Genomic DNA, 12,071 nt, shown 5'->3' with positions numbered 1-12,071 from the left:
TGTAGACTCCATGATTTTCATATACTTCTGTCACTTGGTGATAGGATATTTAAACTATATTTCTGTCATTTTGAAAAGCATATAACCCCCATTTATAATAATGCTATTTTAAATTGAAAGTGAGTGACAGATTGCAAATATTTCAGGATTACTATGACAAAAATCATGTAAAAAATCTCAAGAAAATTGTTTTACAAAGAAATGGCTCCTAACATAATACTGATGTTATTTATCCAAAGATGATGTCTTAAAATTTGAGGTCACTTCAGGTGATTTCTGCATTAATGAGACAGTCTAAAAAGGTCAACCTGCTATTGAACCTGGCTGTTGTTACACTGCTAACTTCTGCAACACCTTCTGTATCATTTACTGTATCCTAGGCCTTACCCCCTAAAGATTAAAAATATGTTCAGAATTTAGATATTTAACAACAAAGAGAGCCTATAATTAAAAAAAATCATCACACAAAGTATGATACATAGCAAAATTTACAACGTGGGAAGAAATAATTCTAAAAAGCACTTATTTGCAATATCTTTTATTTAATATTAATTGTATTTAATATAATATCTTTTACTTGAAATTTAATATAAATACATTATGAACTGTATAAAATGTGTGCCATTTGCATTGTGCTATTTTGCCTAGTATCAAATACCTATTGTTTTGTATTGCAATGATCAATAACATTTGGGGTTACCTGGAAAAGTAATATAACATTTTATGTAAAGACATGATCAGTGGTATCATGAATCAATTCTTACATTAAGAATCAGAATTCCTAACAAACCTTAATTTCTATAAAAATGGTAAAATCATCAGGAGATACTTGCTTAAAAATCTGTGAAATTTTAAATTCACTCATGCTTGTAGAGATGCAGATAGTAAGTGGTATGGCTGATCACAGATCATCAATTTCCAGCAGAGGTTGCTAGCGCTGGAGCTGAGAGTTCGGGAAGAGCCCTGTCAGTATTATTCACCCGTTCTTGATAAACCTTCCCTTCTCGGATTTTTCTTCCAGCCAGGACATTTGTCATATTCCCTTCTCAGTAGCGAGTCATCTTTATGCTATAACATTTGTAAGATTTGTCAGTGATAACCACTGACAGAGTCATTTTCTATTTGTCTGTTATGGTCCACGACACCCTGCTTGTGTCCCAAGGACTGGCCTGCAGAGACCTGACACCAGGATGCTAGTGCATGACATCATCCTCACTCTCCACACGTGATGGCCAATTAGGCTTCCATTCTAAATTAGGATCATTTTTTAAATGGGTGATTACGAAAAATACCTTTTAGGATATTATGTTGTTGGATATATCTGACAAAAGTTCTAAATAGATGATCTACTATAGAAATAAATGACCTAAAGAGTGAGATGTACATATATTGGAATTACTGCCTATAAATTCCATCGTATTCACATTTTTAAGCAACATGTACTCAATCAGAGTACTTAGTATAGCATTATTTCTGATGAAAATCACAGGCGGATGGCAAATACACAAGATTTCCAAAAAAATAAAGTGTATTGGCCATTATCATTACAGAAAACACAACTTACTTTTCTTACAACGAGGGAGAACATCCTTTAAGTTAATGTGCATACTGACAGTTTTATGAATGAAAGAGAAAAGAAGATGGCATATGCTAGAGCTTGCTTTTATCAACAAACCTCTGCTCTTGGTAAGTATTAGTAAGCTGGTCTGCAATACATTTTCGTTATAAAGGAGACTGTTGAGTAGTGCAAAAAGTCAGTTATTTGAGAATTTTTGTGTTTCGGAGTCCAGATATATTTCAGCGCATAATATCGTAATAAACATTTTGAAGAAATCTTAAATACGTAATCACAATGGTTTACAGATGCAAAACTCAAACTGTTCTTCTACATGTGATTGTAACAGTGAAGTGCTTACTCTTGAACCCCATCGATGTCCTCCGTTAACAAATCAGTGATTTGGGCAACTGAAAGAAAATCCGGAGACAGAATCTTTTCATGCTCCTGGAATTCAGTGTCTCTCTACCAAAACACAATGCAGAGTGAGTTATTGCAATCGTACATTCATATATTAAACCCAATAATATCAAAATTGGTTCTTCTTATGGTCTAGTTGCTGTCAGGACAAACATTTAAAAACAACAACCTTCGAGATGACATTTTTTCTTTTCCATATTATGCAATGGTACCTTTTACCTGAAAAGTCAAATGGCTAACAGTCAATCTGTCTTTGGGGCATATGTACAACTGGGCGATGGTTTCCAATTCAACAAATATTTATTATCTGCACATTCCTCATTGAATCTAGGGCTTATGAGGAGGCAAATACAAACAAGAAAGATGTGCTAACCTCAAGAAGCTTAACATCTAGTGAGAGGAACAAGCCTAGGATGATGTTAAAAGAAGAAAAGAACACAAGTAAGCCATAATAAATGCAGCATTCAGTCTAAAAGAAAGGACAAGTATAGGCAAAAGACAAGGAAACTCTACAGAGAGGTGTTCCAGGAATAGGCTTTGGAGGGTTGGGTGTGGCCAATGCCCCATGTGAATGAACCAGCAACACCGAGGTTATGAAGATAGGATAGTTAGGAATGAGTTCTGTAAATATCAGCAATTTATAATGTTACCTAGGTTACATGAGGAGGACTAGTTGGACTTAGGTGGAAGTGGGCGTTGGAAAGGTATGGTGGGCGATCTTAAATTTAATGATTCAACAAGTGAGTATTCACAAAGTACAGGACATTGTGAAGGCATCATAGATATTTTAGACCCTGGCTGGTTGAACAATGGTAGTCTGAGAAGTTTGTTTCTGGTAATACAGCTAGTAGCGCTCAGAACCATGAAGGTTCTGAGCAGGTAAATGACAAGACAAAACTGTGCTTTAAGGAAGGGTAATCTACTGGAGGGTAAAGGAAAGACAGGAGCAGAGGAAGAGTTAAACAAAGAGGTCATTTAAACAGTGCAGGGATGAAGCACTGCACTGCTCTGGTCTCCTTGGCAGTGTGGATGAAAAGAAAGTGGTGAATGTAGTCATGTTATGGGGGCCTAAAAGAGGAGAGAAAGAATGGAGATTCTTGAGTTTCTGAAATAGGTGAGTTGGAGAAAATGGTGGTGATACTAATAATACATACGCCACCTTTATGTGCGTTAGACAAAGGTATCCTCTTTGGGTGGAGGAAATGCTAAAAAGATTTGCCTAAGGCTGACACAGCCCTGTGTCCAAGTGTATTGCCTGTGAATAGAGTCTAGTTTTAGACCCCACTCACCCCTCAGCCAAGTGCTTTTGTTCAGAGCACAACCTGCATAACTGTACATGTCAACCCTTTTTTTTTTTTTTTTTTGAGATGGAGTCTTGCTCTGTCGCCCAGGCTGGAGTGCAGTGGCCCAATCTCGGCCCACTGCAAGCTCCGCCTCCCAGGTTCACGCCATTCTCCTGTCTCAGCCTCCGGAGTAGCTGGGACTACAGGCGCCCGCCACCATGTCCACCAAATTTTTTTGTATTTTTAGTAGAGACGGGGTTTCACCCTGTTAGCCAGGATGGTCTCGATCTCCTGAACTCATGATCCGCCCGCCTCAGCCTCCCAAAGCGTTGGGATTATAGGTGTGAGCCACCGCACTCAGCCAACGCTTTCTATATGCTAGAAATAGAGTGTTGGAAGATGATGCTAATTTTTAAATAGCAAGATGATGAGTTGATTTCAGTGGCTGAGTTTAAGGTGGAATACTAATAGCGAGAAAGAAATGTTTAGAGTTTAGTTAGAAAGGCTGGAGTCACAAAGGTCAAGTTTACAGACGTTGGTTTAGGAGTCAACTGCAACCGTGACAATGGATGAGACTGCTCAAAGCCAGGGCATGCAGAGAAGAGCTGTGAAGGGGAGACGGAAGAGGAGATTGGGAAATAGATGCAAGACAGCAGCAGCTACACAAAAATAAAAAATTATGAGACTTTGTGGGGAAAGAGGGCAAATGTTTCTCAGTTCAACAAATAGTTATTGAGTGTTCCATGCAACTGAGTTCTGATAGATAAGGGCAGCAAAAAAAAAAAAAAAAAAAAAAAAAACTGCCTTGCTGTAGTTTACCAGATAACATACCAAATTCTTTTTCTTTTTCAAGAGTGGAAAAATATCAAACCTACCACTTATTGGTAATGGTAATTGGCTTAATGTTTGTAATTTAATGTTAGGTTATTGTGCTACGTTTTTATCTTTGAAAATCTAATTTAGAAATAAAATATGCTACATTATTAGCCACTTTTTTTGTAAGCTAGGGTGGGTCAATTAATCTAAACTAGGTCATATAATTAGATTATAAACTCATTAAGGAAAAAGTATTTTAGTATGCTGCATCTAGTAGGTACTCAGATACTTACAAATCGAATTAACTGCACCCAGTTTTTGTTTAGGATACTGTTTTGATCTATAATATATGGTTATATATTTGTTTAAATGATTTTGGTTATATACATTTTTATTAGTGGTAAAGTATAATTATTCTTACGGTGTCAATCCCATTAGATTATAAATTCCTCAGGGACAGTCATTCAATCTTTCATTTCTTTTTAGAATTCCACAGTTCTTGATATGTCAACATAGGTTGCTAACTGACTGTCTAAATTCATCTTCATCATCTGATGACATTGTTAGATAGTGGAGCATAATGAAAAGCAGGACTTAGAGGAACTCCAGATCTCATGATAGTTTGACTACTGATTAATTTTATGACTCAAGGCAAGTCATTTGAACCTAAATTTGAATTCATATTAAATATCATTTTTATGTGTTTTAATACACACAAGATTACTGTCATATTAATAATGAATAAAGATATACATGAAAAGTGAATTATACAGACATTCAGATCAATTTATCTGATTTGAAAAATCTCTGGATAGGAGGAAAGTAGGTCACACAAGAACTGTATGAAAGAGAACCCAATAATCTTAACCTTTTAGACAGTACTAATTCTAGCTAAGATGCCTAATATTAGAGCCTCATTCTTTTACTAAAATGTGCAGGCTTCATATAATCATCTTTTAGGGGAGTTTGCCTCTAGGTTTTTTCTTTTGTTTTAAATTATACTCCTGGACCTATTTTAAACCAGACCGCTTTCTTGTTTGTTTATACAGTGCCTTGCATGAGAAGGATATCAGATGGCTAAAAATGTTTAATCTTTCAACACATACATTCTGCTTTATAAAAATTAAAGATATAATAGAAAATTCATAAATAAGCTAAAATACGTGCTATGTAATTGTGGCTTTCTCTGTAAAATTACATCTCCAACTAGGAAAATATGTAAGTTAAATGGCATTGTTAATTCATTTTACTCCACCACCTGGTGGATTTTAGGAGTTATTCCAAGAGCAATAAAGCTATAAGCCTGATACTATCTGCCAGATAATGTTTTTCTCTAAATTTTTCCCCTCTCTAATGTCAACTAAACTTTTCACATTTGTATATATTTTTTCTTTCTAGACTGTAAACTTTTAGGGACATCTTTATATCCATCACTGGTGGTGCTTTATATTAAAAAGATTCTTAATAAGTATTCATCAAAAGAAAGATAACAGATTTCACCAAAGATTACTAAGGAGAAGTTTCCTAGTCACAGAGGACATAGACTGGTCTGCAAATTCTAGACTTGGAAGGTGTTTTTGTTTTTGTTGTTGTTATTGTTGTTGTTGTTTTCAAGCCTGAAAGTAAATGAACGAAGGAGCAGGAGCAGTGCTGTGCTAAGTCATATTGGAGCTGAAGCGAAAGGAAAAGTCAGTAATACAGATCTGGTCTTTATTGAAAAATTTAATCTACCAGGGATTTTTTGGGGGCATTAGGTTTGATGTTTTAAAGTATTGCATTAACATACGACTTATCTTGATTACTGAGCATTTTGGCACTTCTTTCAATTCCGTGCCCAAGGAGAGTGCCTCATTCACCTTACCATAGTCCTGCTATGAAGCTAAAAAGGCAGTATTTTAAAAAACAATAAAATAAAGTGAAAGAAGAATAAGTAAACGCAAGAGCTGATTCCTTAGAATAGTTAATAAAATAGGCAAATTTTTGACAAATGTGACTAAAACGTAAAATAAATTTTGTCACATTTAGGGGCAATATATTAGAAAATTTTAAGAAAGTGGGTGATTTCCTGGGAAAATGTAAGTTCTCAAAATTGATCAAGGGTAGATGACAAAATTGATCTGATCAAAGATGAACTAAACTGGAAGTCTGCTTTCTAAAAAGTCACCAAGCCCAGATGGTTTTACACTTGTAGTTTTACTTATTGATCAAAGAACACATAAATTCTACGTTAGAATAATATTTACAGACTATAGAGAGTTCATTTTTAAGAGGCCAGCATAGTCTACACACAAAACCCTGAACTAACAAAAAAGGAAATTATAAACCAAAATCACAAATCAATGCAGGTGCAAAAATTATAATTAAAATACTTCTTAGAAAATCAAATCTTAAAATGTACTAAAACAATTTCAAGATATACCTATGACCAAATAAGATTAATTTTAGAGATTCAAGGATGGATCATCATTAACAGGTCTAATATAATTTTTATGTCAAATTAAGTGGCACAAATTTTATGATTATTTAAATATATAATATACATGCACTTACTAAGACTCAGCAGCAAAACTCCCAGTAAAATATGAAAAGAAAAAAATGCTAAACACAAAAAAGACTGTTTGGCAAGATCATATTGCAAGCATCATATTGAATAGTGAAATCCTAAGTCCTTCTTACGAAAACAAGGAACTAAAAAAAGGTCATGGATGCTAACCTTATTGTAATTCAACACACTATAGATGTTCTAGCTAATACAGTAAGAAAACTAAATATGTAACTTAAATAGCAGAAATGAGGAAATTTAAAAATCCTTATTTGAAGATTACAAGGTTGCATACCTAAGAAAGCTGACGTTGTACTAACAAAAAAGTTATTGCTAATAAAAAATTTGGCAAGATGGTTCTATATAACATAAATATATAGAAGTCAGTTTTCTCCTATATAAGAGGCTAATTAGAAACAGAAATGGTAAAATCTTGATTGAATTATACTTGGTTATAAATATAATGAGAAAGGTAGAGTATCTATATAAATTATAAAACTGTCAAAAGTTCAAGAACAAGACTTGATAAAAGAGATTTATTAAAAACTTTCAAATTCAAAGAACTAAATTCTTCCTACATTATAAATGTAATGTAATGACAATCTCAAACCCCAATGAGATTATTCTGGAACTTTACAAAATAACTTTTTAGTTCCTATGGAAGAAGACATACTTGTCAAAAAAAATAGAATGAACTTTCCAAAATAGATTTTAAAGATGAATATAAAGATGACATGATATTGACACATTAATGGACAAACGTGAGTGGAAAAGCATAGAGGAGCCAAAAATTGATTTTATATAGATAACTATGTGTATATGTATGCATATATAAATTTTAAAAAAATAAAAATGTATGTAATAAGATATATAATTTATACTTATATATGATATGTAAAATGTATGTGCAACATATAATTATATTTATATATACTATATAAAATTTATATATAATGTAATTATATTTATATATAGTATATAAAATTATATATGTAATATACACCCATATTTTTGGATTTGCTATTCTCTTCTGCTGCCTATTTTGTCCATTCATATATATGTATAATGTGATAGCAACAGTCAGTTTGTTCTCAATAGGAAGAGACAGGATAGTTTATTTAGTAAATGAAGCTGATATAATCGGTAATTCACTTCTAGAAGGAAATAAAATTAGATCCTCATTTCAAATATAAAAATATTCTAGACTTGCTAAAGACCAAATTCATAGTAAAATACGACTTTAAATACTAGAAAAATTTTGAAGATGATTTGTGCCATCTAGGGCGGAAGACAAAAGGGAGAGGAGGAGCAGGACTTCTTAAAAAGACAGTAAACCCAAAGGCCAACAGTAAGAATGACAAGCCTAAGTGTTTGTCAATATCTCCATGCTGCAGCCAGAATTTGCTACAGGTTCTAAGTGTCTGATAAATACAACTACCATGTACTCACATTTTGAGTTCAATTAGTACTGTTTTCTCAACAATATTTTAAGTGACGTTTTTGGCATTTTCCCCATAGCCTGCATAGGTTGATCTGTACTATGTGATCACAATGTGTTCACTTACATTGAATTATTCATAATTTCAAGAAATACTTCTTGAATGACAGTGATGTTGCAGGAAACGGATGCTTTTGCTGCTCAATTGAGCCCTGAGTTTTCTCTGTAATGATGGAGTGGGGTCTGTTTTCTAAAGTCTTTAGGGACCACCCAATGTAGAGAGAGTTGTCTATGGCCTGCTCCAGGACATGTTGATGATCTCTTAGACAGGTTACATCATCTTTCCCCTCAAAATTATGTAAGTGTCCTATCCTGATAAAGCCGTGAATGCATTAATTGTCACCTATTGGGTGATGTGGTCATACTGTAAGAGACACTATTCAGAAGCAGCAATTGGGAAATAATCATTTGTGTTTTCTTTTAGGTCTCTGAGGTAAGTTGAAGTATATTCCTTGTAAGTCTACTACTTATGATTCTATTCCCTAGATATTTTTGAAGATATTAAGAAAGTCAGTATATGAACAAATTATTGATACAAGATTGATCACTGAATTCCAAGTACACATTTATAAACTCCTTTCACTTACAGGTCTATTCATAACAAACATTTATTTTCAGATTTTTGTCTTTTTTTTCTGTTATGCATTCATACAGATATCTGCCAAAAGTTTAGTTTTACCATCTAAAGGGAGGCATTTCCTCCAGTATTACTAAAGTACTCGGGATGTTGAATTCAGAAGGCTGCGCAAGCAGGACTTATTCAATGTCACAGAAAAAATTAGTTCTCTGGATCTGCACCTCATATCTGCTTGTTCACAGTAACTCATAGAGTAGATTTTAATCTATGATAACCACCTTTCCTGGCATGCCTCAGACCATCCATGATTTTAATTAGTCATAATTTACTGAGCGCCTACTATGTGATTGGGATAATTACTTCTATTTTAGGTATTGGCCACAAACAACAAATGGGAAACATGGGACTACTGAAAGCTTATGCTTTCTTTCTGATGCACTTGGCAAGAAAGGAACTAATTCAGTACTGTTTGGCTCAGTCGACTACATGGGCTATTGGCTAAGTCATTTTGGATACAGAATTTATTAGAAATGACACCATAAGTGATTAGCTGTTGGGGGATCAACACTGTAAATAATCTGATCTGAGAAGAACCTTTCAATATTTACCTAAAAAGTGGTGGCCTTAGGAACAGACCACAAGAGAGAATCTTGCCATCTTTTCTATCTAACGTATGACACCCCCAACCATCACAAATGGGTGGCAGGCAGGACTTGTTTTAACGAATGACACAGCTCTGTGGATCAACTATATTCCCCATGAACTACAGGAACTCTGCTTTCATTAAAATGGAAAATGGATTTCCACCAAGCAGCGAATTAGCGTGTTATCTTAGTAAATGAGCACTGCTAATTGAGTCTCTGTTTCAACTTGATTTCTTCTGTTTGTCACTAAGTGATTGAGCACATCCTGAATTGCATGTCACGAGAATACCTGCCCTCCAAGAAGCTGACAAATGTGCAAGCTGACAATCCTAAGAGGGTAATCATGTAAGGCCTGTAACTAGCTCATTCACCTGACTCGACCATTATCAAATGATGTCTTTTCTCCTGAAGCATAGCACTTCTTTACATCTTTTAAAAAATTATGTAATTTTTAAAGTCCAGATTCATTAAAACCCCGAATGATCAGTCTTTTTGGAAAGGACATGATCTACATGGGTGAGCATGTGTATGTGTACACTGACAATTGTGCATTGTCTTAAGCTTGGTATATATTTAAATAACACAATTTAATTGGAAAATTTCCTGTGCTACTTTTGAAATTGTATTACTTACATTAGAGATCACAAGGGAATAATAGGCTTAGTAACTAGTTTATCACATTAAAATGTACTTTAATGTCTGCTAATTTCAAAAGGCTCATATGAGAGTCCGCATGCCTTAGCGGTCTGCATTTGATTTTGGTGGGAATCTCGGCTGGGAATAGCTTACATATCTCTGAGCAAGGCATGGAATTATTGGCTCTGTTTCCTCATTATAAAATTGTAGCTAACACTTATCTTCTGCACAAAGAATGTTGTTTAGAACAACGAATAATGAAGACAAGCAATGTTAATTAAGACATGATTATTCACCTTTAGAGCCTTGACGGAAGAAAAACAACTTCCTAGGAACAATAATAATAGACTCTGTGTGCAAAGATTTAAACATGTTTTGTTTGTAATATCTGGCACGGCAGATGTGTTCTTACAATCTCAGGATATTAAGTTTATGAGTAAAGTTACTTAAAACCCATTTATTATGGAGAGCTGGTGACGGGAGGGGCCTAAAGATCAACCTTTTGTCACACAGGAGGCCGCTGGTGTCCAAGGAGATTAAATAACATTCCTTAAAGTCAAGTTGATGAGCAACTAAAGCCATAACGAGAGAAGATTTTCCAGCCAGTGTCCTTTGACCTGTATTTATTTGCTTAGAAAAATGGCAAAATAATGGAAACACCAACCTTCTAATATTAATCAGTCCATCACCAGTAAACAGCTATTATTTCATGACATCTTTTGAGCAATCGCAACTGTGATCATTACAGAATTAGTAGCAATTTCAAAGAGACTGGCCCATTTAAAAATCTGAGATCAGGCCGGGCGCGGTGGCTCAAGCCTGTAATCCCAGCACCTTGGGAGGCCGAGACGGGCGGATCACGAGGTCAGGAGATCGAGACCATCCTGGCTAACACGGTGAAACCCCGTCTCTACTAAAAATACAAAAACTGGCCGGACGAGGTGGCGGGCGCCTGTAGTCCCAGCTACTTGGGAGGCTGAGGCAGGAGAATGGCGGGAACCCGGGAGGCGGAGCTTGCAGTGAGCTGAGATCCGGCCACTGCACTCCAGTCCGGGCGACAGAGCGAGACTCTGCCTCAAAAAAAAAAAAAAAAAAAAAAAAAAAAAAAAAAGAAAAATCTGAGATCACTTATTTTACTTAGAATTAAAACAAAAAACAAAACAAAACAAAACAAAAAACACCCAAAAAACAAAAAACAAAACCTGCGGTAGAAGCGCGTGGTTATGAGGGCGTTTGGGCAAGAGCCGTCCAATGGAAGAATTCACACATTTAGACCCGCTGGCACCGTGCACGGCGCGCCGGGGACGGCTGGGGGGCGCCGGGCAGCAGAGGGTGTCCGGGACCTCAGCGCAGCTCCCAGCCCCGCCGCCCTCCCGGGCCGCTCACCAGCCGGGGCCGGACGTGCGGCGCCTTTCAGAGACTGGATTTGGCTCGGCCGCGGACTCCGCGGACTGGGAATGAACGCTCGGAGGTCTCGGGTACCGGCATTGGGACCCGGAAGGGAAAGGGGCGGCGTACCTCCGATTCGGGCGTTGTTCCCGCCGGGGTCGGCCCTGCTGGGGTCGGCCCCCAGGGAGTCGTCCCCTGCGACATCGCCGCGATCTCGGCCAGCCGAGAGAAGCGGCCCCTCGTCACCTAGGCAACTGGGGTGGGGCCTGCGTCCCTGGGCCTGGGAACAGATCCCAGCGGAAGGCGGCGCCGGGCCCGAGCCTCCTCCCGCCCGGTACAGGGCTGGGGACCGCGCCGAGGAGCAGGAGGCCGGGAGGGAGGCCGACAACAGCTCGCTGCGGAGGCTCTGAATCCTCTTGAAGAGACAGAGTCGTTCCAGTTAGTAGGAGTGAACGTGGGGAAAAGGCAATTCAAGTAGCAGTAATTTAAATGAAATGATATATGTCAAAGTACCTACTGCTAGCACATTGCAAGTTTCAACAAGTATTAAAGTAAGATATATTATTTGAACTTCAACCACTGATTGATGTTTGATACTAAGCAATCACTGTAAATTCTAAAGTATCATGGTGGTATTGTGGTCATGTTTAGAAGGAAAAATATGTCTTTATCTTTTAGAGATACATGCCTAACAATTTAGTGATGATGAAA

General features: G+C 36.7%; 1 protein-coding gene across 6 annotated transcripts in view; it reads right to left on the bottom strand.

Moving 5' to 3' along the window:
- Positions 1-11,612, bottom strand: part of CABCOCO1 (ciliary associated calcium binding coiled-coil 1) — a 110,910-nt gene extending 99,298 nt beyond the window's left edge. For 2 of the 6 annotated variants that reach the window (XM_023204789.3, XM_031936243.1), the window contains exons 1-2: positions 11,490-11,606; positions 1,917-2,020 (exon numbers count right to left, since the gene is read on the bottom strand). In XM_023204789.3, the coding sequence (XP_023060557.1) occupies positions 1,917-2,020; positions 11,490-11,564 (179 nt within the window). In that variant the 5' untranslated portion in view covers positions 11,565-11,606. Of the gene's footprint in view, positions 1-1,916; positions 2,021-11,357 lie in introns of all 6 variants that reach the window. The other 4 variants (XM_031936242.1, XM_031936241.1, XM_031936244.1 and 1 more) reach the window with 4 other exon arrangements.
- Between the last annotated feature and the right edge of the window lie 459 nt (positions 11,613-12,071).

The sequence above is a fragment of the Piliocolobus tephrosceles genome, chromosome 9 (assembly GCF_002776525.5).
Source record: "Piliocolobus tephrosceles isolate RC106 chromosome 9, ASM277652v3, whole genome shotgun sequence".
Lineage (NCBI taxonomy): Eukaryota > Metazoa > Chordata > Mammalia > Primates > Cercopithecidae > Piliocolobus > Piliocolobus tephrosceles.
The sequence above is the reverse complement of the archived record's forward strand: the minus strand, read 5'-3'. Positions and strand labels throughout refer to the sequence as shown.